Raw genomic sequence first — 26,429 nt, 5'->3', positions numbered from 1 at the left:
TTATGCCTGTAGTTGCAACCATGGATAATGTTGCAACACAGAAATCGGTTGTTTTCTTTTGTTTTCATTTCACCAATGTTGCCATTGTTCTATTTGTATTCACGATTTTTCACACATTTAGCTTTTTAGTTATAATTTTTCATAATGTAAAAGCTCAAAACTAAAATTCATCTTTTAAAAATAGTCTACCTATTGATATATAATTGTATTCGACAATAATTTTGAGTTAGTTTAAGAATATTTCAAATATATTCAAGTTTATTTTTTAATTACTACAAAATATTGAGACTGGCAACCCTGCGTTGCAAGAGAGCAATCAGCTCACTCGTTTCTACGGAAAAAATACAATTTTAGGGAATATCCTGCCGTACGGTCGGAGAAGGGGACGGTAGAAACGGTGGTGAGTGTTCATTTACATTGCGCTCTCATAAGATAGGTTGTTGTTGTTGTAGCGGCAGAATTCAGCCGATTTGATCGTATCAGCTGATTCAGTCTACGGTGTTGCGTCATTGACTGTTTCCAGCATTACAGCAAGTGAAAAGCCAATGCATGAAGGATTTATGCATGTTTTTTATTCCCTCTTTTTGTTGTAACTGTAACATTGACAAGTAGGTGAAGATGGAGCTATGAATGTGTATGGACGCCCAGTGGGAGCAAAAGTACGTGTGTATGTATGTATATATGAATAAAAGTGGCCAACCGTTCATTAACAAAAATAGAGTACATAGCGCTGAGATTACACTGTGCAACAAAATTACACTTCTATGAATGTGGTCAAAAATATTATTACGACCTATAATGCAAAAAAAAAAATTGTTATAACACATTTGCTTACCAGCGCTCTGGTTATCTGAAATATATAGAAACATATTCTACTTGTTAGATCCATGCGCCGATAGTCATTAAAGTATTTTTATCTACCTTTTCAACCAAAAACGTAAAAAGGCTGTTGGTCCAAAAAATAAACTGCTTAATAATGGTCATTTGCATTATCAGTATCTTCTATCTATCTTTAATGTTTACTCAAAACTACTACAAATTCAAGATGGACATTATTATTGGTGATAACTTTGATATAAGATACAATTTAATAAATTTCGTTTAAAAGATGAAAATTTTCCTGAAAATTATGTATTGTATAAACCTTATATGATATATAATGAAATTATGATACATATGTACAATATATGGCCGTTGGGTTAATGAATAAATTTTAGATGTTTACTTTTACAAAAATCGTAATTCTAGCTAATTGGTTTCCAGTGATTCCGCTATGACCAGACACCGAAACGAATCTGATAATGAAGTATCTTGATACAATTTCTAGTGAAGGCAGACACTCTTTAACTAACTTTGAATACACAGTTAGCGAGCTCAATGCTAATACTGCCGTTCTGCTGCCGTAATGAATGCTTACCTTCTTGAAAAAGGCAGTACTTATAAGCAGTAAATCTAAGCTTGCCGAACAACTTCTTACAAAAACAGCCAGGAGAAATATTTCTTTTTCAACTCAGTTTTTAAGGCCCACACACGTTAACAGTCGCTTTTGAGATTTACTTACCGAATAAATCTACATGAGCTACTAATTTATCTAAAAGCCAAAATTATTACCTTACTTTAAACTGTGGTTTCATTTCTTTTTTACAACCACTACAGCACAGTGTAGCATTAGTTCAACTACTCGTAAATGATATATGGTATATGTGCTATATGAGTATATAACATGAGTAACGGGCAGTGACAGGCTGAAGTTAAATGCTCACCATGCATACCGTACAAACAGCTAAAGAGAATCGTGAAATAAGCTGGTAAAACAAAATATTTTATATTTTTGTTGTTGTGTTTAATGTTGTTGTAGTATTGGTATTGGTATTAAGACATTCGGACGTTTTCTGTATTTTTACAATTTCAAAAAAATCAGTTTCGTTGGCAATGCGACTCGCGAAACAACAAAATCGCAAACGCATAGAAGAAAGAAGGAAAGCAAAGGAAGTATTTACATACATACATATGTAAGCATATATGCATGTACATATGTGTATAAGTAAAGTAAGGAAAACATTTGAAAGCATAGACAAATGTACTTGTAAACATGTATGGAACAAAGCAAAATTAGTTGGAGGCCGAAAATGATTTCACAGACAAAGTAATCTCGTGAAACAGCGGTACGTTAGAGGCCGAAAAAAGTGCATAGGGAAAAGATATAGCGCTGAAATGACGGCAGCAACAGGCGGAAAGGAAGTGCTTCGATGTGCATGCTAGTGCGTCGAGAATAGTTTTTTTGAACCAATGAGAAAAAAGAAATAAAAAAACGGAAATTATAAATGAAAAAAGCTAATATTTTTATTATTTGGCGTGAAGGATAATTGTAAAAAAAAAGAAAAAAAAAATTTCTACTAAAAAAAACTATACAAATAAATGTAAACAATGATAAATACACAATTAAAATTAATAGACTTATGAATGTCATGAGTAAATATATTTCCGGTATTAAAATATGAACAAAACGTTTTGAAAAGAAAACTGAAAATAACATCGAAAATAAATAAAAATAGCAATACTATATTCTGTATACAAATTTTGTGGTAATTGATTTTAAAAGTGAAAATAAAACATTCTAATAATTTTTGAAGTGCTGATAATATGAATACTATTTAGTGTAATAAATTAATTTTTTGCACTTAATGCGGTTTTTGAAGTTAAAAAATAAGCGGCTAAAAATAAACTATTTATTTTAATAATTCAGTGTTGATGATGATTGACTCAGTTGGTGTTCATTAAAATAAAAACAATAAACAATGTTTGGTGCTTTCATCATTGGCCAATATTTTGCAGTAATTAAAAAAAAAAAATGTTGTAAACGATCGGTTTATTAAAACTTTGCGGGCATTTAGAATAAACAAGTATCAATAAAAACTTTTTCTTTAACAAATTGTAAATATCAGTTGTAAATAAAACTATTATTTATATTTCAAATGTGAGAAATGGTATGGTATTGTTTTATTATAATTTCTGGTTTCTGGATATTAAAATAATTATAATATATTTAAATTTTTTCAACTATTAAATAATTTAGTTACATTTTTTTAATGAGCTGAGCTTAAAAATTAAATATAATAAACTGAGCTTGGATAATAATTCAAAAATTAGAACGAAGTTGATCAGTTAGAGCCGTAAAATTTCGTAAATTAAAGTACTTCAAAAACAAAAACAATAAAAAGCATAGTTCACATAGAAAAAACTAAAAATGTGCAAAACTAGTAAAAACTATTAATACGTACTTTGCCACGACGCAAAAACAATCTCTAAATAAAAAAATAAATAAATTTTAGTACAAAAATTGGATAATACTTAAATAAAGAAAACTAAACAAAATATTTATTTTCTTAGCAACTAAACACAGTGGTTGTGGAACTCAAGCCCCGAAAAAGAATAAAAAAAACGTTAAACAGATATAAATACGTACGAAAGACAGACGCAGGAAAAAATAATAATACAAGAACCATCATTAAGCTTACATACATACATATTTATAATCTGTATATTTCATATATGCACGACTTCCACGTGCCGTGTGTTTTCAATTATCGATTGGTGTTAATTTAAAAATTGCTTAAAACTAAATGAAATTAAGTGAGACTGAATTTGAATGCCAAAAATACACTTGAATATAATTTGGTAAAAAGCGCACAAGAAATAAATATAATATAATTGGTATTCAGCTGACATAGCGAATTTGCTGCAAGACTCTGCTTCACACAACTTCCATTGCTGTTAACAGCTGCTTCAAGGGATAATTAGCCTCGGTAAGTAAAAAATACTTTGTTCGAGTGTATGACGTTATTTTTAATGTATTTATTATGTGTATCATAGTTATTGGCAAAGAAAAGTAAAATGTGACCATAAAGCATTATAGTTTGACTCAGGCTCCCCGCTATGAGGGACCACGATTTATTCACAATTTGGACTAGAAACTTGAAAGTCGGAAGTCCGTGGCCAAGTAACGGCAAAGTAACTAAGAAATTTCAGACATCAAAAATCGTGTTAAGACGTGAGAGTCAATTTAATATACTCTCGTACATATGTCAGACCACTTCAAAGCGCAAAATATATAAATCATAATTAATAATTAAATAAGCGATTTGATGTTCCTCAAAACTATTTCCTGTTTTTCGGCGAATAATAAACAATTCCACACTCTTGGCTTTCCCATACGCATTTGTAACATAATTTTTGATCAATTTACCCCGAAATTCAGCCAAAACACCAAAATTACCACTACCAGAGTATACATATGTAGATCAAATTCCCAGGAGAAAGAGTAGTAAAAAAGTTTTACTTTATTGTGCTAAGGACTCAGAAGAATGGAAGATATCTACTGTATAATTCAGTATTTTAGTGTCATCTAACTGTTTAACCCTACTCGGAAACCCTATAAAAAATATAGGAGTCGATTTATCCATCTCCGTCTGACTGTAAATACCCGAACTAAGGCCTTAATTTTTAAGATATCGATCTGAAACGTCCTGCTCTCCGCTGCTCATTTGTCGCAACCGCCGAGATAGGACCACTATAGTATGTAGCTGTCATACACACTGACTTATTTGAAAAATTATCTTCACTAAATAGATTATTATGCAAGATAATACGATCATATTGTTGAGATCGGACCACTATAGCATAAAGCTGACCGATTAAAATCAAGATATTTTTAAACGCTTTTATGCTATAAAAAATGCAACTGTATACCATTCACAGTTTTGGTACAATCGAACGTTAACGTTTTTTCTTGTATTAATTTGAAATTACTGTCTTTACTATACAATTTCCATCTTAAAATCAGTTTAAATAAAACCAAAGTCAAAACCTAAAGAAAATATGTGTTTACTTGGAATTTTCTAAACGAACAGTTTAGAAAAAGACAACTAAAACAAATAAAATTTATTTTATAGCATTAACGTGGGGAAAGCACCACGCCCCTCCATTCAGCGCTCCTCATAGCAGTCGCCAATATCACCAGTTCGCCAAATCTAATTCAATAGTCGCAATGCGTTGATCATGTGCAATTTGAGGTTAACAGCTTTGCGTGGCATTGCTGCGTCTGTAGTTGAAGTTGTTGTTAATTTGTTTGCCTGCCAGCTTGTTTGCTGATTTTTATGCAAACTTTAGCCGATATAGTAAACAAATATAATATCTAACATATGTGAGTAAACACGTGCATATGTGCTACGCTGTTTTGCAGTACACGTGTACGAGTATGTGTGTATACATAATGGTAGATATACTAATATGTAAATATTAAGCTCAACTTATAGCATGCGAATTGATTGTAATTTAATAAACACTTATTCCTACTTAGTGCGACAAAATGTCGAATTTTTTAAGCTTAGTCTATCTTCTTATATACCAGTTCATATGTATGTACATACATACATACATACATGGTTCACATATATCACGGATTATTTTGCTCACCTTTGTGGAGGTTAGAATTAATATTATCATTCAAGACAAAATTTTACAAGTTTATATACATACATAACTGTTTTCCTAAGGCAATGAGGGCAGATAATAACAAACGTTAATTGATTTTTTATACCGTTATTTAATGTATAGTGACAATTTTTGAATTTTTATAGCGGGAAAGTGACAGCACTGAAACTGTTATGTCGTTTTTTTCTTGTGAAAAAATTTACACTTCAGAGTGGAAAAAAAATCGAAATTATTATTTAAAATCTTATGCCTTCAATCGCTACCTGACAAATATATTTAAATAAGTCGTGTAAAATTTTCAAATTAATCGGTCCAGCCGTGTTGAAGAAATTTTCCTCACCGACTCTGAAAACAGCGTTTCGAGCAAAATGCCTTTAAAGTTTTGGGAGCCTCTTATACTAAAAAAAAAAATTATATTATGCGCTCATATCTCCGAAACTATTTTCAAGTCTGTAACATATGTTTTCTAAAGACCATAAACCTTACTTTGTATATGATTTGCTGAAATTAAAAAAAAATGCCATACAACCAAAAATGGATCACAGGTTAAGAGCCAATAATAGTACAGTTATATAATGATTATACAAAAAAGCCAAAAATCTAATCGTTTTATCAAAATTTCCATCAACAATTGCTGCCAAATTTGATGTCAGTTGCCCCATAAAGCTTTCTTTCGCTCAAATTTTTATATATGTATGTATATGTAACATACGCTGATAAGATTATGACATATAATCAAAAATTTCTACAAATGAGCAAGTATTTGCAATAATACTTGTCAATTAGTTTTATCAATCTTGTCCTCAACAATAATGAATTAGGTGATGATTGAGGTATATAAAGTGTCTAAAGCTTACTTATCTGATTAGCAATAAAACGGATACGACATATGAAAAAACATTAATTTTGGTGGCACCGAAACTATAATACCCTTTACAAGTACTTTTTTGATAGCGTGAAAAGATATTTGTCCTGATTTTGATCGGTCAATTTGTATGGCAGCTATATGCTATAGTGTTTCTTTGAAAAAAAGCTATGCCAAATGGCACGAGATGATGTATTGTCGAATAAAAATGTTCTCCATACAAGGAATTGATTTTGATCGGCCAGCTTGAATGGCAGCTATATGCTATAATGGTCCGATCCAATGTCTTCCGAGATTATAGCATTGTCTTGAGTAATAATCCACGCCAAATTTCTTGTTGATTGATTTTGCTTGATCAGCTTGTATGGCAGCTATTATAGTAGTCTGATAATGGACATGAGCCAAATTTCAGACCGATATCGCAAAAACTGAGAGATCAGTACAAAATACATTATAGTTTAAGAAACTCAAATATGGTAAGGCATATAAAATTATAATAATATATATTATTATTAAAAACAAGAAAAAACTTTAACTTAGGTTGCACCGAAGCTATAATACCCATCACCAATAAAAAATACAAAATTCCACACAAGCACCTTATTCTGATCGTTGAGTTTGCATGGCAGCTATATGCCCTAGTGGAGAGAAAATGACGCCTGCAAAATTTCAGATCGATATCATAAAAACTGAGGGACTAGTTCCCGTATATACAGGCGGATATGTATAAATCGACTCAGCTCGTCATCCCTTTGCAGGGTATAATTATAGGAACATTTTGCTTAACCTCACCAATCAGCATACTTGCCATTAATTTGGCTCAAACCCTTCAAAATTCGCGCGTCTCAAATCGTAACGGACAGAGTAGGACTCTTAGGTATGCGCGAAGCTTAAAATAGTTTTATATTAGCATTTAGTGACACGTTTTTCTATACGCTTTCATATTCGCTTTTTACAGCATATACAGGTGTTCTTCCATAATTATTTTTGTTGATTTAGTGAATTGATTAAGAAAAGTGTTCAAAACGACAAAGAGTGTTGTCAAAAGAATATTTATTATTCACACGGTATTCTTAATATGTATTGTTTCTTCGTTAACCAACTGTATACTACACTACCACATGTGCAGAGGTGAAATCAGTGTGTGTGTGAAGGTGTGAGGCGTAGGTCTCGCCAATCTTTTTATACTGGCTTATAATTGATTACACGTGACAAAAAATTAATGCAAATTCTTCTCTCTCTCACTTTCTTTTTATTTAAGGCTATTTAAGGCAGGGATTGATGAGATAAAAATTGGCAAAATTTGTTCAAAGCGTATTTAAAATTAGGTTTAAAACACGTGCTATGCGTCAATGTATATTCGTGTCTACAACAAATATGGCTTATAATATATTTACTTAAGGTGTTATAACCACTTGGAATTCAGAAAACATGCGTTTTTTTGTGAATTCTTTGTTTTTGAAGAAGAATTTTATTTTATAAATAAATAAATATAATTTACATTTACAAAATTAAATGTACTTTTTTGTCCGATATTAAGGTGACTCGTTTTGACAAATTTTGCATACTCTTGATCACGTAGCCTTTAGATCGGTCCCGGCCGTTTCGGAGAAAAACTCGTTTAATTCGCTCATATCTCCGAATCTATTTGCCGGTTCAAATTTAAATTTACATAGAATATTTTCAAATATATGTACATTGGATATATGTAGGAATATGCAAAAAGGTTACATTTCTTTCGAATTCTCAAGTTAAGATAACCCTTTAATACTACACGGATAAGAAAAACCAGTCCAACTGATGTAATTTTTAATGATTTCGAAAACACTAACCACCACCAACTAATTTTTTTATTGTAAGCATTAATAAGTTTGGTTCGAATATACATATATGTATATAAATGGTCAGTCTGTATATGTTCGTCCGTCTGTCTGTCCGTATAGGTACACGCGCACTAGTCCCTTAATTTTTGAGATATCGATCTGAAATTTTGCACACGTATTTTACTCCTCATGAAGCTGCTAATTTTTGGAAACCGCCCATATCGGACCATTATACCATATAGCTGTCATACAAACTGAACGAGCCAAACCAAGTCCTTGTATGAAAAACGTTGTTGTTTAACAAGATATCTTCAAGAAATTTAGAATAGATTATTGCCTAAGATAAAATTACAATCTCCCAAGAAACTGTTGGGATCGGTCTACTATAGCATTAAGCTGCCATACAAACTGATCGATCCAAATAAAGGTTTTGTGTGGAAAACTCTTTTATCAGTGAAGTTAATTATAGATTCGATGAAATTGAAGTTAACGTTTTTTCTTGCTTTTCCATTATTTATTATTTCATTTTATTTTTTATCATCTTCTTGTATTTTACTTCATTGCATGTTTTTAAATGTGTTATATTATAATTAATTTGGTTCTATTTATTTTCTTTTCTTTTATTTATTTTTATTTTACCTTATTTATTTTGATGTTATGACTTATACCGATTTATTTATTTTCGTCAACTCTCTTTCCTCTATTCAAATATTTAGTATATTCTTTTTATTTTACTTTTTGCCCAATTAAATGTATTTCTATGGTTTCGAACATAATTTGTTTGTTTTCGTTGCTCTTTCTTGTCCATATACACATGTACATACATACGAGTATGTATATTCTAGTGTGTGGGTATCGATATTATTACCATTGTTATTATTATTATTTTTTTTGTTTTGCACATTTTGAGGCCACAATCGCATAAGCGAGCCAAGTTCTGGTTCACAGTGTCAACGTCTTGTTCCCAGGTTAGTATATGCAATTATTTCTTTATATGCCTATTTTAATATTGTTGTAGAATGCTAGTATCCGTTTAATTGAGCATTCAAATGGCGTAAATCATACAATTCAGCACTGATTCACACGTTTTAAAGTATTCGTGGTTATTACTCTGGGTTAATATGCAAATTGGAGGAATTACAAATTTCTAAAAAAATTATTTAACTAACCAATAGTTAGTACCGTTACTATTAGAAGCAGGCGCTCGACGCTTTCAAAAACTTTGGATGAATTTAAAGCTCAAAATTTTACAAATTTCACTGCTAGATTATCTGCTAGCCAGCCGTCTGCTTTCACCCACACATCCAAGCAAATATTTGGGGGCATAATCTTCGATCGTTATTGACGGTCATCTTCTACGCTTGGCTACACCGCACGTTGGAGGAGCAGACGGGTGTGCCAATACGGCGCTTGATTTCAGTTACCAACTGACCGACTGCGAAGCCTTACTTGTCTTGCACTTGATTATTATTTTTGTTGCCTCTTTACGGTCATTAGCGCCACGTTGGGCACAGCATTCACAAGTGCAGCTAAGCAAATACTTAGATATAGATATATGTATTTACGAGTATGTATGCACAACTGTAAACATTGCACAAGAATAGGGCGCAAAAAAAAAGAAAACCAAACGAGAAATGTAAACAAATTTGTAAATAACAGAAACAAAACGTTGTATGTATTATATACACTAGTTATCATATCAATACCTTAGTACTGGCAACTAGCTTGGTCAATAAATGTAATCTACTACGAACCTAGACCGCCATACCAGCCGCGAATGTCTTTACGAATATACTCCCAGCGACAATTACAAATCATAAATGTCTTATAGCTTTAACACAATACAGGCGACGACGAATATCATGGTGGGCGAAATTCGCCGCCGTCGCGTATTGTCACCGACGGCGTCGCCGAGTACGACGAATATTCGTCGTCGCCCGTATTGTGTTTAAGCTATTACTCGTTCGTTACTCGTGTTCAGCGAATTTGATGCTAGGCGCTTTGCTGATGTCATTGTATCGAATGTTGGTATGACAACCCTTTGTTAATTTGTTCAGCCATTGAATTGTCAAATCGGTCAGATTGTGTAAATCACTCTTGGTGAGTTCGATGTTGAGTGGCTTACACGAGAATACCGTTATTTTTACTGGTTGTTTAATTTATTGTTTTATGTCATTAATGTCGGTATTTACCAAGCATAAAAAGATACGGAATCACATTATAGCAGCTGTTCATGCAGACTGGCAGCACAAAAAGAACTGCCCAAATTATAAAATTTGCTCATCTAAATAATTTTTTTTAACACATTTGGTCTCTGCCTTACGCTGTCTAAAAAGAAATGAGGTCCTTTTTTATGAACATCAATCTATTTATCTTCTACAGCTATTTTTTTTTATTCCATAAAAAATAAAATTGTCGATGCCATTTTGACAGTACTTTATCATTTGAGCCATTCACAATAGTAAAATTAATACTAAAACTATAATGAGGTGTCCGCGCGTTGTATCGAGATAAATTCGCAGCGCTCAAAGTTAACGAGTAGAGCAATGACGAGTCAATCGGTCTTTTCGTAACATTTGAAAATACTCGTAAATCGAAATCAAAAAGAAAAGAGCCACCTTTCTCCTATTATCATATTTATTTAAGCATCTGCGTTATTATTTACTTTTTATACCTTGAACACGGTATATTAAGTTTGCCGCAAAAATTGTAACACCCAGAAGGCAATGTCTTCGACCCTGTAGAGTATATACCTATAGACCTATCCAATTTCGTCTGTATATATGCGAACGAAATAGTTTCTCAGTTTTTGAGACATCGATCGAAAATATTGAATACTTCCTTATCTCATTTGTCGATACCGCGAATATCGGATCACTATAAGATATAGCTGCACAAAAACTTGTTTAATTAACGAGATATATTTACGAAATTTGGCATTATTGTCCAAGGTAAAACTACAACCCATAAATATATTGTTCAGTGTTTTTGGTAAACAAAAAAAAATTTAATATATCATATATATGATAAATAATATTATGATTTCCTCCCACTCAGTCAATAACATATATGGGTACATATATGTATGCATATAACTTTCTATCCAACTAACCAGCTGACAGACAGTTCAACTAAGCCTGTAAACATTTGTATGTGTGTGTCTATTGCATTATTGCTAAGCAAATAATTAGCTTAATTTTTCTATAAACAAAATAAAATAATCTGGCGCATTTTTTCTTGAATTTCCCATTCGTTATTGACACAGCGTGATAACATATTTACGAAACTGCAAATTGTAATAACAATATCAAAACGTAACGCGTCAGATTCAAGCACACGAAACGTTGAAATCTTCGAAAGCTCTAAAAGGCGAAGCGTGTGTATAAATTAAAATTAAAAGATATTGCTTGTTTAAGCAATTTTCACAAGCTGCGATTATGTAAATTTATAAAGTGGATTTTTTATATAGAGATTATAACTGTTTTTAAATATCAGCTGGAGTTTCGAAATTTACTGTAAAACTTTTCTAAATATTGTACATACCTGTAATAAGAGTAAACAGGAACGTTTTAGCAACATTTGTTTAACAACAAATAATATATATTATAGTTTTAGACTCTCATTATTTATTATTATTTTATTCACCTTTTTTGACAACAAGTTCTTTGTTTGAATAACGACAGATATTCATGAAATATTACCACTCTGATTTAAAATCTTTAAAAACAAGTCCACTTAGTAACCTAGATATCTAGATGGTACATGGGGCACAAACAGCTTCCCGCTGCTGCTAACGTATGTACATATGTATATAACCAATACAATAAAAATGTGCTAATTGCTTGACAAATCAAATGACAGATCAAGCGCAGGCATACTGTCAATTTTACAACAACCACATATCCCGCTCTTAATAATATTCCTACAAATGTATGCAGAAATCATGTGGCAATCAGAGACACATACTCGTACATAGGTATAAACAGCTAGGAGAAGGAAGTTACTAATAAACGTACAATAATAAGTGACAAATAAGGCAAATACTCAGAGAAAAAAACGGTTCTCAACACAAATTGAAATATGCATATGCATATTCAAACTATGTTTATATGTACACATATGTAAATATCTATATGTTTGAATGGAAAATCGTATGGTTATCCACCGCGTATGCGCGACATTTATCACTTGTCAACTAATGAAAATCACGCATACGCCGTGTGCACTATGCAAATATCTACTTACACAAATTGTTAACTGGAAAAACATATTAAACGGCTGGTACAGTGGTGTGCCAAAAAGGCACTTTGTGTATGTTGAAAGTGTAACATATTGTAGTATTTAACTTAAGACGCAAGTTAGTAGCGAAATCGTTCAGAAAATGGAAAATGTTCTACTATACGATGGAAATGTTTACCTATGGAAAGTGTTCAACCAGCAACTTTGCTAAATAATGTATGTCGAGAGAGCGTCATTTCAAATATACATATATGTACATTTAAACATAAGTCCAAGCTACATTGAAAATAATTTCTGTTCAAATAGAGTAGCACTAAAAATGAGTGTATTAAAATTCGTATTAAATTTATTTTGACATCCGAAAAATCATAATTAAAAATAATTTGTAATTTTTTTAACCCAACCGGATTGAAAAATAGCTAACAATTTTTAACCCGAAATTTTTGTTTTTAAATTATACCTAACATTTTTTTAAATAAGTTTTTAATCCCAAATACCGGATTGAAGAATAAAAAAAAAATTATTTTCCAACTTTTGTCATCATAAACATTTGACTTTTAATCCCAACATTAGAATTACAAATTAAAAATCTAAAATATGGTATAATCAAAATATTTTAAATTAAAATATTTGCAACCTTGTGTTCAAAACATAATTTTATTGACTTGTTTGTTAATCATTAAGGATATTTAAGTTTTTGAAGGATTCATTTTAAAATGAAACCAACTTCGCAGGGTTGCACTTTTAGTTCTATTAATATTTATAAGTAAATCAGTAATAATATTTTTCAACAATTTTTCAATAACTTTGCGTAATTAATGAAATATTTAACAATTTTATTATTGTTTTCGATACCAGTCATTTTAAATGAATTTGTAACGAAATCAACAAAAAATATTTCCCTAATACTAGGTCCTGAACAATGTAATCGAACTGAATTCTCAGGTAGATGTAGTGAATAAAAACAACTACCTGATATTTGCTGTTAGAACTTTTTATATTTTTTATTAAAAAAATTGTATTAATTAATGCTTTTATAATAATATTTCATACTAATTTATTTTATTATAATTTTTAATTTATATATTATAACTTTAAATTCCTCCATATTATTACATCGTTTCCTCTCCACACAAATTGCTCTCCATTGGAATTGCTAAAGCGTATTTAAAGAAAAGTTGAAATCAGAGTCGTCTCAATTGAATAATCAAAATACTTTCTACTGAATTTGAATTTGATTATCTAAATAATCAAGTTTAATTTAAATCAATTTCAGCTCAGTAAAATGGATTGGAAAACTTTATCAAGCAGTGAGAAGAGCCCAAAAATGGAGCGCTGGAAACCAAATCCAATATTGGAACCGGAACCCCCACCGCCTATACCACCACGCACTTTTATGCGTCAATCGAGTTTCACGAAAATTGGAAATATGCTTAATACGGCTATAAATATGAATGGCACTAAAAAAATACAGAGTAAGTTGAAAGACATTATATTCGAATAGAAATTAGCTAACAACACAATTTCCTCAAAATAATTCGAAGTAATTCGAGAGGCCCTAAAATACATAAACAAAAATTAAATTACATGAAACACCCTGTATATATACTAATTTATGTTTAATATGGAGCTGTATGCTGTTGAAAATCAATCAAAATATTTTCACTCCAAACAACCATTAATCGTTTTATTGTTATCTAGTGAAAAGACTAATTTATTTGTAAATAAGTCAATTATTGCGCCTAAATTCAATAGTTTCGTTTTATTTGTCGCCACGACTGTTTATATCGATTATTGTCACATTATTGACCAAAACAAACACAGCTGAACAGTGCTGCAACAAAAGTAATATATCTCACCATAGCAATTTGCACAAATTTTGCAACCAGCATATCCTTAAAGTTTGAGCTTAATACATGCACATACTTACAAATTATTATAAAAATTTATATTTATGTATTTGTCAGGATATAATTTGGTTTCAATAGAATAGATGTGGGCATAAGTAAGCGAATTTATAATAATATAGTTCGAAAAGTGAGACTGGCAACTCTGAATTGTTGCCATTCTAAATTCGTAATTTGTTTTAAGCAGTCGCGAAGTTCTTTGCGGTGTTTCTTCACAATTTTTTCGGCGTTTCATTGCCAATTTAAAGCGTTTAAAAGGTGTGCACGTTTAATAAAATGATCATAAGTTAAAAATTATTTAAATTCTGTGATAGTGCGACGAACGTATTGAGTAAGAAGTGTAATGAAAAACTAAGTAGATTTGCAAGTCGCCATGAAGGTACGACAAATGCAACAACAACACAATTGTGATTTAGTGCGAACTTCGTCGGCATTGGCTCACAGCGGCAGCAGCTGCCGTCGCCGCCGCAAATTGCGAAGCAACGAGAATCATTTTGACTAGCAAACGACAGGCAAACTCGTAAACGAACAAAGCACATAAAAATAAATGAATAAAAATTATCGGAAAAGCAATAGAGTATAATGTTGAAAAGATTTGGAAGAAGAGTAACAGAAGACGAAAGAATCAACGCGAAATAAATCAAAATTGGCAGAATTTCAGTTGTGTTGACTTATTCATTCCAAATTTGTCATATGAATGCGAAATGATAACCGCGTGAAGTGAAGCTATTTACACTTGTATTAGAATTATTTAAATATTGTTTAATATACCGATCAATGAAAGTGTAAATTTCCACAAACGCGAATAATTGGCCACAAAGAATGTTCATATTGATGTTATATGTTAACTGAACATCGATTATGCCGATTTGATTAAATACAGAACTTGAAATTTAATATTCCTAAGAATTGAACGCGAGCAATTGCAGAAATTGCGATTCCAGGATAGAAGTTATTTAAAAAATACAATAAGTAAAACAAGTCACGCGGTGCGTGTGAACTAGAAAATAGGCACCAAAGATGCATGCGTAATTTTTTTATTGTAAAAGTGTGTAATTTTACAACCGGTATAAATACATTATCCCACGACCGATATTTTCAATAAAAATGTTAAAGGTTATGCTTTGTATTTAATAAATGCAGGTACACAACTTGAAAAAATATGGACTGCTTTCAATAAAAGGTCGTTGAAAAAAAAATACTACAAATCTAAGAAATATGATGTAAAGTGGGTATGTGGGAAATCAAAGAAGTTAACATAATCAACATTGTATATAGGAAAGAACAAAATAAAACGAAAATTGCTCTTTCTACTGTCATTCAGTCAGTGTGTTTGGGAATTTTCGTCCGCTATTGCACGTTTTCGTGAGTATAAAGCAAAGCAGACACCGAATAGTAATATGGCGCGTTACACTTCTCTTCTGCTTTTGCACCTTTTTATGTTTGACGTTTTAATACGTTTTTTTTTTAGCACCACAACCACCGGTCGCTGTAGTTTTCTATAACGCCGCCGCCTGTGGCTGCATGCATTTGTTTTACTTCTCAAACAACAAAACACACAGAAAGTGAACGAACGAGTGTAAAGACAAATTGTGCAAATTCGTTATTCGTCGGCTAATTTTTTTCATTGTTTTCTTTTTTTTTCTACTATAGTGTGCGAATTGAATATGCGTAAAGAGAATATATGATAGAATACGTGAAAAATCAAGTCAAAGCACTTTTTTTCTTCAAAACCACAAAATAAAAAAAAAATTTATGTATAGGCAAGTAGAAAAAAAAGACATAAGTTAAAAATATAAAGAGAAGACAAAAGTGCTACAATAATAATAAGTGAAATTCTGCAAAGTTATTGTTTTCAATATTTTAATTACACATTGTCACCAAATCGTCCTGATATATTCGAGAACTATAACACAACGATAAAATTGTCACCACTGTCGCCATAAGTAGCTGCTGCATCCAGCACATTGCTAAGTTGTCATGGCCGGTAAGTTCCCCCATTAGTATACATACATGTATGTATGTATGGATGCTCATTTTTTTTTCGTTATGTACATACATATTTTATATGGTTGATATGAGTTTATTGTGCAAATTTTATTCAATAAGCACTAGCGTAAAGTTAAATAACACTTCTCAAGTTGAATTTTTAACAACTCATTGTAAATTAAAATTACAGGATATTAAGTAACCCTGGAAACACAGCAGATAGCCTTTCAATTATTTTAAATGTTTCTGTCCGGTACCAACGGATTAACAGCTATTTTGGAGCAAATGGTTTAGAAATATATGTGTAATGTATCAGGAAACTACCGAATTACAGTGCAATTTTTAGAAGTAAAAAACATAAAAGACAATAGCAGTTTTTATTTTATTATTATTAGAAACATTGTTTATAAATACGAAACTAGTGTTGCTATGCCGTCAGAAGCCGACACAATAACAAAATTTCTCTAACTTTTTTGTTTTATATCCACTTACATGAGTGATTCCTTGACCTGGAAAGACCGCGTAACACTTATTTTCTCCTATTCGCTCGTTGCGTCCTTTATGGTTGTAAGATCAGAAATTGCCTTTGACGTATTAATGCATTTTCCACTATTGATGTCGACAGATATTTAGTAAATAAAAAGAATATACATTTGTATTTATCTGACTGAACATTTGAAGTATCTTCACTAGTGCGAATAGACATCATTTGATGTGACCATCTATAAAAATGCAGTATAAAATACTTCGATACGCCTATTCATTTGGAACTAATCTCTTCCATCAACAATACTCCCATACCACTTGTTACCCCTTAATATCCATTACTTCCGATATGCATGACCTTGCCCCCACACATCAAACCCTTTAAATAAAAATAAAAATTTATTTATTATCTTTTGTGAGTACGCCTATTATGAAAACAGGCCACAGCCGAGCAACACTTCTCTAAGAAAAATGTATTGTAGTTTATCACTCTTTGTTTTTCTACCAGCGATATTCTATTTATACAAAAAGTATATGTCATCTGAATATTCTGAATGCCCAAATGTTTGTTTTTCTGCTTTCATTCATGACGTAATTATTGCATATTTTCAAATCAATAAGAATTTAAACCACGGTATCGTTTTGCACATTCTTTTTATTTTATTTTTTTTTGCCGGCACACGCTACCAAACACACATGGCTTAGAAGCAGACACATCCATCTACAAGTATTTTTAGTTTGTATGTAAGCACATGCACATGTTTGTTGAATGAGGTCAGGAAGTGTTTAGTTAGTAACAAAAGTAATCTGAGACCAGTAAAAAAACAAATACAAATAAAACCAAATTTATATGCGCTAAACGCATATTTAGGTTCATATGGTCAGGTATTTATATTTGCAAGGAGATTTATGAAATATAAACTAAAAAAAAAAAAGAAAATACTAATTTCTAATACTCTTCACAAATAAAAAAGTTTCCAGTACAAGACCTTGTTTTTGATCGTTTGTATGGCAGTTATATGCTATAGTGATCCGATCTGAACAATTTGTTCGGAGATTGTACCGTTGCTTTGGAATATAATCTATGCCAAGTCTCGTGAAAATGTCATGTCAAATAAAAAAATGTCCATGCCAGGACTGGTTTTTGAAGGTTCAGTTTATATGTCACCTATGTCGACCATGCCAAATTTTGTGATCCTTTAGTTCGGGCAACTATATGCTATAGTGGTCCATTATCGGCGGTTCGATAGCGATAACTCAAAAACTGAGAGACTAGTTCGTGTATATACAGACAGACCTTAAGGGATTTAGTTTTTTCTTTACTGGGTTTATAAATAAGTTTACAAGAGTATTAAATAAATAATTTCATAACAATTATAAAAACTACATTTGTATTTGTACATAACTACCACATATTATTATTTCTATGCACTTTAAAAACGACACAATCAAAAATCTTGTTGATGACCGCAAAAGTGGTGAGTGGAATCATCAAGTTCTGTTATTATTTTTATCATTACCTCTGTTATTTGTATAATTATGATATTATATATACACTTAAAAATCAATTAAAATCTCAATGTGGATAGGTTAGTTCAAGTAAAAGTGGTTGATGACGCATTTACGGAATGAGGTAGCTATCGATAATGGAATCAATTTGTGTTTAGTAGGTACATACTACATACATACATACATATGTATGTACACAATCATGTTGCCTTCTATACTGTCATAATGCTTGCAAATATTTATTATAACTTGAACAGGGTCCTTTGTATATAGGTGGACTATTAACTCAATTTTTGAGATATCGATTAGAAAATTTGCACACGTCCTTTCTCCTCAAGAACCTGCTCATTTGTCGGAACCGTCGATATCGACACACTATATAGCATATAGCTGTCATACAAACTGAACGATCAAAATCAAATTATTTTTATTTATGAAGGGTATTAAAGACTACGGTGCAGCCGAAGCTAACGTTTTTTTTTGTGCTGCACAATTTGACTACCTAAATACAAACACAATAATGCGCTAATTCGTAAATTAGCTAGGAACATCTGTTTACAACAAAATATAATATCATAGATATATTTGTCCCGAAAATTTCCCGAACTATAAATATTATATTTACCAAATAGTTGAATTTTTCATTTTAAATTTAAATTTATTGTATTATATTTTTTTTCTATTTAGGTAATGGAGAAGCTTCCTGGTGCTTCTCACAGATAAAAGGCGCCTTAGATGATGACGTCACCGATGCTGATATTATATCCTGTGTGGAATTCAATCATGATGGTGAATTGCTGGCAACAGGTGATAAAGGCGGACGTGTTGTCATCTTTCAGGTATGGCAAACATTTTACAAAATACATACGAATTCATACATATAAGGTTAGAAGGTATCTCCCTTCCGCTTTTTTGCTCTTCATTCAATGCTTTATAAAAAGTGTTTCAGTGATCGGATTTAGTTAAAATATGCGCCGTTTTGTTCGATGATCTGTTTCCATCTAGACGGCAACTTCATAATACCTTCTTCGTAGAAGCTCCCCTCCTTATTTGCGAAGAATTCGGACAGCCAATTTTCACAAGCTTCTTTTGAGTTCAACTTCACACCACCAAGGGCATTCGCCATGGACAGGAACAGGTGGTAATCACTTGGCGCTACGTCCGGGCTATATGGTGGATGCGATAAAACCTCCCATCCGAACTCCCGTAGCTTCTGACGAGTCATCAACGAAGTGTGTGGTCTGGCGTTGTCTTGGTGGAACACTACACCCTTCCTGTTGGCCAATTCTGGACGCTTCTGGTCGATCGCCTGCTTCAAGCGGTCCAGTTGTTCGTAGTAGATGGTAGAATTAAGCGTCTGGCCATATGGGAGCAGCTCATAGTGGATGATTCCCTTCCAATCCCACCAAACACACAGCAAAACCTTCCTGGCCGTCAATCCCGGCTTGGCCACTGTTTGGGACGATTCACCGGCCTTTGACCATGACCGTTTTCGCTTGATATTGTCGTATATGATCCATTTTTCGTCGCCAGTCACCATCCGCTTCAAGAATGGGACGAGTTCGTTCTGTTTCAGCAGCATATCGCAGGCGTTGATTCGGTCCAGAAGGTTTTTTTGAGTCAAATTATGCGGCACCCAAGCATCAAACTTTTTTTTGTATTCAGCCTTCTGCAGATGGTTCAAAATGGTTTGGTGACTAACTCCCATCTCCTAGGCGATGTCACGAGATGCCATATGCCGGTCTAACTCTATGTATTCCATGATTTGATCGGTATTTGTCCTCACAGGTCTTCCGCCGGCTGGCTTATCCATGGTGTCGTTTTCACCGGCTCTGAATCGTCGAAACCATTCCTCCGCGGTTCGAAGTGATAGAGTACCATCCCCCAAAACACCATTAATCTCACGGAACGTTTCTCTAGCGGATTTGCCTTTAACGAAGGAAAACTTTAAAATAGCGCGAATTTCGGCGTTAGTGAACTCCATGTTTACACGTCTATAACTGTTGAACGCAATATCCAAACTAATCATGCATAGCGTTGTTTTGTAGGTTATGTCAAGACCTTTCAAATTATGTATAGTGTTGCCAGATACGAGCTCTGTAGCGCTTATTAGCCGCGAAATTCAAAAGACAAAAAAGCGGAAGGGAGATACCTTCCAACCTTATATATTATATAAATTTTAAATTTTACTATATATTAACTGTATAATTATTTTTACAGCGCGATCCAATGTCGAAAACGGCCATACCACGTCGCGGTGAATATAACGTTTACTCAACCTTTCAATCGCATGAACCCGAGTTCGATTACCTAAAGTCATTGGAGATAGAGGAGAAAATCAATAAGATACGATGGCTGCGAAGAAAGAATCCTGCGCACTTTTTACTATCCACCAACGATAAGACGGTTAAATTGTGGAAGGTCAGTGAACGTGATAAGTCGTTTGAGGGCTATAATACAAAGGAGGAGAGCGGTCTGGCGAAGGATCCGCAAAATATAACTGGCTTAAAAGTTCCTTCAGTTAAGCAAATTCCGCTTATGGTGGAAGCGTCACCACGCCGCAACTACGCCAATGCACACACCTATCACATCAATTCAATTAGCGTTAATTCTGACCAAGAGACTTATCTGTCCGCGGATGATTTACGAATCAATCTGTGGCATCTTGAGGTGACCGATCAAAGTTTCAATATAGTCGATATTAAGCCAGCTAATATGGAAGAGCTAACGGAGGTCATAACCGCTGCCGAATTCCATCCAACCGAGTGCAATGTATTCGTGTACTCGAGCTCGAAGGGCACAATACGTCTATGTGATATGCGTTCGGCTGCGCTGTGCGATCGACATAGCAAACAGTTCGAAGAGCCGGAGAATCCAACGAATCGCAGCTTCTTTAGTGAAATTATAAGCTCGATAAGCGATGTAAAGTTAAGCAATTCGGGTCGTTATATGATCTCTAGGGACTATTTAAGTATTAAAGTGTGGGATTTACACATGGAAACGAAACCAATTGAAACTTATCCGGTTAGTTTTTATTTAATTTTTTGCTCCAATATGTGAATGCATTTAAATTATTAAATAAATGTTAATTTTTTTTTTACAACAGGTTCACGAATACTTACGCATTAAACTCTGTTCACTGTATGAGAACGACTGTATTTTCGACAAATTCGAATGTTGTTGGAATGGCAAAGACACTTCCATAATGACGGGCAGCTATAACAATTTCTTCAGAGTGTTTGATCGCAATTCGAAAAAGGATGTCACATTGGAGGCGTCACGCGACATTATCAAACCAAAAACGGTGCTTAAACCGCGTAAAGTTTGCACCGGTGGCAAGCGAAAAAAAGACGAGATTAGTGTCGATTGTCTCGACTTCAATAAGAAGATACTGCACACCGCTTGGCATCCGCAAGAGAATATAATTGCTGTGGCGGCCACAAATAATCTGTTTATATTTCAGGATAAGTTTTAGCTAAAACTCTCTCATCTACTTCAGTTCTACTTCATCACCACCACCATTATGGCGTCGTTAAGAATAATTATTATGCTTAATTCTAAATTTTATACTTATCGCTGCTGCAAATGCTATCACTCACTACTACTACTACATGCTATCAATACGGTGTAATCAGAGCAACAAACAAACAAAAATAAAACAAATAATACGATTAAGTTTTGATCGTAATATTAAACGAAATACGAGTACGGACAGGGAGACAAGACGAAAGCGTAGGCGTAGGCGATGTCACAACTCATAGCATCATACATACATATATATACACATATAGTTAGATATAACTTACTATTAGCGCTAATAATTAACGAAACAAAATCTCGATTGGCAATTGATTATATATGATACAGCAAAATAACACGGTATGTGTGCGGTCGGTGTGTGTGTGTAAGCCTCAGCCGAAACAAACGTAAAATTTAAAATTTTGTACTCAAACGTGGCTTACACACGCGCGACATGCTTGCAACGATCATAGCATAAGCAAAGTGATGAAAAAAGTGTGTGAAAAGTAGAGTGAAGGCGCGGGGAGGGAAAAATACGGCTGGCTGCGCCAGTAAAACCAAACAATATAAATCGTCTACTATTGCGCACAAAGAAAAAAGAAAAAAATAAACGCCTTAAACTAAAACTTTGTACAGTACTCTGATTACAATTCTGTTAAATTCCCTAAAACAATGTTGCCTCGGCTATAGACTTTCAGCTACTTTTAGAAGAGAGCGTGTTTTTTTATACAATATTTATGCGAAATCAGTAAGAATAACAACTATTTATGCAGTAATATGTTTGCTTAATTTGTAATAAATACGGAAATTGTTAATAATAACTCTATTTTTATTTCTTTTCGTTGATACGAACATATGAATTAAGTTGGAAATTCACATTAAAAAGTAGAAAGAAAAAAATATAAAAATATCATAATTGTAGTTTCATCTTAGAAAACTATAATTTTTAAGTGTAAAAGTGAGGGATTCCACAGCTAATAACGGCATATTAAACATTATTACAACTTTACATTGCTTCGAAGAGCAAAAACTAAAATAACATATTTTAGAAATAACAAAAAAGACAAAAATTGCTATAAATATTGAATGCATTATTTATGAGAGCATATGCAGTGATTTCCAAGCTAAAATACAAAGCTGAGGTTTTTCTTGAAGGACCTACAGTTGCGTGTACAGCGAAAATCTTGTGCTATTTTTAATATTTTTCTTTAAAGTAAGTGCGCTCTACTTTTCATTGAACTTCGAAAAAATAAAAAAAATGTAGGGCCCAATATTTTCAGCGTATATTTACGCATATAAAAATTGGCTGGTAGTACGACCCATATTGCTGGTGTAAAGTTAGACTTTGACTGGTTATAAATTTACGTGTGTAACGTCATTTTCGATTTTTGTGCTATCAGTTAACGGAAGCTATGAAACTCAACGAGCAATCTTGTTTGTTGTACGTGTAAAACAGATGATGTTATTTAAATAAAGTAGTAGTAATAATGACAGGCGTACGTATGTTATAAAGCATTAACAAGCCGGGTTAAAGCATTTGGCTAAAAATTCAGTCTTCATTCATTTTCGTACTTATTACAAATAAATACTTTTACGCCAATGCAAAATGTGTGAAATTTGGTCTGATAATTTCTAAAACTGGCCAGAACTTCTATGGATTTCATATTCTTCGCCACAGCGCAATGCAGAAATTCTATATTTTTTTTACAGTAAATGTATTTGTGTGCATATAATAGCGGTTAAGACGTTTGTAATACATATATGTGCTCTTATTATTTTGCTGTGTAAAAGTATGTGTTGTTACGCCTAATTTATACTTTTGAGTTATTCTGCTGCCAGTTTGTATTTCTGTAAACATTTTCATTCCACGAAAATCTGCCAAAGCAATGCAAAAAGAAAGAATGGAATATAGTGAAATATTCTTCTTTAAAATACAATAATATGGTATTGTTTACAATATTTTATTTTATATTGCCACAGCAGAGAAGAGGAAATATAAATAAACAAATAATTGGTGTCACTAATTTTTTATTTTTATTTTTGTGTTGAATACCGGACGCTGAGCAGTGAGCACAGTGCTGGAACTAAAACAAAAATGATTATAACGACGCGCTTGAGTAGTCAGAACTAAATTTGAAGAAACAAAACAATTAGTTCAACATTTAAAAGCCTACGTGAAAGAAATGAAAAAACATATATGCATTATTTCATTAAATTCAAATTTTACTCAGACTTATTTTCAACGTTCTTGCGTATTAACGCAATTAATTAAGACAAAAACGTTTATAAATATTAAATAATGATCATTATGTCTATGCGCTTAAGTAATCAAATACTTATTAAAAAACAAAAAAAACTAAATTTAAAAGAAACGAAAGCAAGCAAATAAAAATTAATTAAAAATGAACAAAAACCATTTTTTGATTCAAATAAAACTAAATTTAATACAAAAATAAATGCAAAAACAAGTTGCAATAGTCACAATAAGCTAAATAATTATTGATAACTTGTGAAAAAAATGCTAGAAATAAACGAAATGACATTATATGTCATTATTAGTAGCGTAAGTCGTATGAAAGTGAATATTTGTGGTTAACATTATATTTGAAACATTTAAGTTGAATATTTGTTTGTAATATTAAATGAAATACTTTATTAGGTATATACATACATATATATGTACATGCATATTTAAATAATATAAGCTAATCGGTAAGCTGTGTAAATGGGAAAAAATTTTAATTACGGTTAAATTAACTGTTTGGATTTGTTTTCCCCAACAACAAACTAATAACAAAGGATGCAAATCACATAGTACGGAAACGCATAAAATACTATACTATATTTATGGAGTTTTGATAGTTGTTGTGTGCTTCATGTGGAATTACAAATAATCGTTAACTAAGTTCTGGTAACATGTATTTTTTTCCGATCCAAACAGGATTAGATACTCGCAACAAAGCCCTTCTCCGGATAAAATCCAGGTCAATTTCGAAACGTAGAACTGGCTGTTGTAGTAATCAAAATGGCTGTTTGTTGTTGTTGTAGCGGTAGAAAAAATGTTTGAAGTAATTTTGAAGAATGGTGCCGAGTTGAGGGTCCTTGGCCGGATAAAAATCCGATTCCGTTCCGGTTTTTTAGAACCGACGGTCGTTGGAACGGCATTTATATGCAGTCAAAGACTTAATCTAGCATTAAGCTATCTGGCAATCAATATTATACTACTTAAGCACCACAACAGCAACATAAATTATATAGTATTTTCTGTACATGAATTACATTTTAAGAGGTTTTCAGATTTTGTAAGGAGCAGAGGTTTCTGTTCTAAAGTGAACCAACAACACTTATAAATGATTGCGCATCTTTATGTATTGACCGAAAGCTAAACATGCTGGATTAATATTTTCGAAAAATATATACTTCAATTACATATAAATATCTGTTAGTTGATTGCAATGTGTTTGATTCACACTTTTTCACTTTGTGCCGAAAAAAAATAAGCCACAGAATGGAAATAGCAAAAATTGTAAGATGGCGATATGTGACGTTTATAAAAATATATGTTTTTTTTATCAACATTTGTTAAGTTATTGAAGATAATTTGTCTCATTGATGATAAGTTCTAAATCAGATTTTTGAGAATTCAAAATGTTTTTTGCAACTGGCATTTAAAATCGTACCACTTTACAAAAGCATAGTGAGCGTTTTGTTTTTTTTTTGTAAACAAGCTATTTATAAAATTTATTTTTTCAACTCTTTATGCTTTGAATATTCAGTATATCAGCAGCAGGAATGCTAATTATGCATGTACATCAATAAACCGTATATACCAGATATTTAGCTATAGTATGTATGTATGTATATATATTATTCTAAATATTAAATTGTCAAGTTATATACATACACAAGTATGTATATATGTATACATTATTGTATGTATATACGAAACAAAGCAAATATATGGTATAATTAGAAACATATATTCATTATATTATATATAATTTACTGAAAAATGCAGTGCTTCTCAATTTATAAGGTATGTGTATGTGTGTATGTAAGTAAACCGTTAACGAATGAATGCAGTTCAGTTATCAATTTATAAAAAATATAAAAACATTAACAACAAAAACTATAATAGAATAATTAATTGACAACTATTGCATCTGCACACAACCACAAGCATAATAAATACAATTAAACAAGACTTCTTAGATAAGTCGTACGGCCATGAACAAGAAACATTGAAAATATTTTTGCAGCACCAAAACATTTAAACGCGCTAAAAACGGAGCCAGCATTATTAACAATTAAGTATTTAGAAAACAAGAAATAAAAAAAAAAAACAGAATTGCAAACAAAATTTATATTATAATTCATAAAATGTTATGATGCTGAAAATCACAATAAAGTGCGAATGTTATTAACATTAATATTTTTGTCATTTTAAATTCGAAAATGGAGACTTTCAGATAAGACAGTTATCCCTGAAATGAATTATATCTTGAGTTGTAGAGAAAATAAAAATGTAACTTCGTTAAGCAAAGTCACGTTATCAAATTAAATGGCAAGGTGAACGAACTGATTGAGTGTTCTAATAAA

General features: G+C 32.2%; 1 protein-coding gene across 10 annotated transcripts; it reads left to right on the top strand.

Annotated features, from left to right (window-relative positions):
• Nucleotides 1-1,919: 1,919 nt before the first annotated feature.
• On the top strand, nt 1,920-26,260 carry tws (protein phosphatase 2 regulatory subunit tws). 10 transcript variants are annotated; one of them, XM_036357119.2, is made up of 6 exons: nt 1,920-2,049; nt 3,391-3,806; nt 13,697-13,895; nt 18,999-19,150; nt 20,532-21,335; nt 21,418-26,260. In XM_036357119.2, the coding sequence occupies exons 3-6, from the start codon at nt 13,706-13,708 to the stop codon at nt 21,784-21,786; spliced, it is 1,515 nt and encodes a 504-aa protein (XP_036213012.1). In that variant the 5' UTR covers nt 1,920-2,049; nt 3,391-3,806; nt 13,697-13,705; the 3' UTR covers nt 21,787-26,260. The 10 variants fall into 10 exon arrangements, with proteins under 10 accessions (XP_036213012.1, XP_014092363.1, XP_036213010.1 ...); XM_014236888.3 differs by having other exon boundaries at nt 1,998-2,012; XM_036357117.2 differs by lacking the exon at nt 1,920-2,049 and having other exon boundaries at nt 3,116-3,806.
• Nucleotides 26,261-26,429: the final 169 nt, after the last annotated feature.

This window comes from Bactrocera oleae, chromosome 2 (assembly GCF_042242935.1).
Source record: "Bactrocera oleae isolate idBacOlea1 chromosome 2, idBacOlea1, whole genome shotgun sequence".
NCBI lineage: Eukaryota > Metazoa > Arthropoda > Insecta > Diptera > Tephritidae > Bactrocera > Bactrocera oleae.
This window is presented reverse-complemented; position numbering and strand designations above follow the sequence as displayed.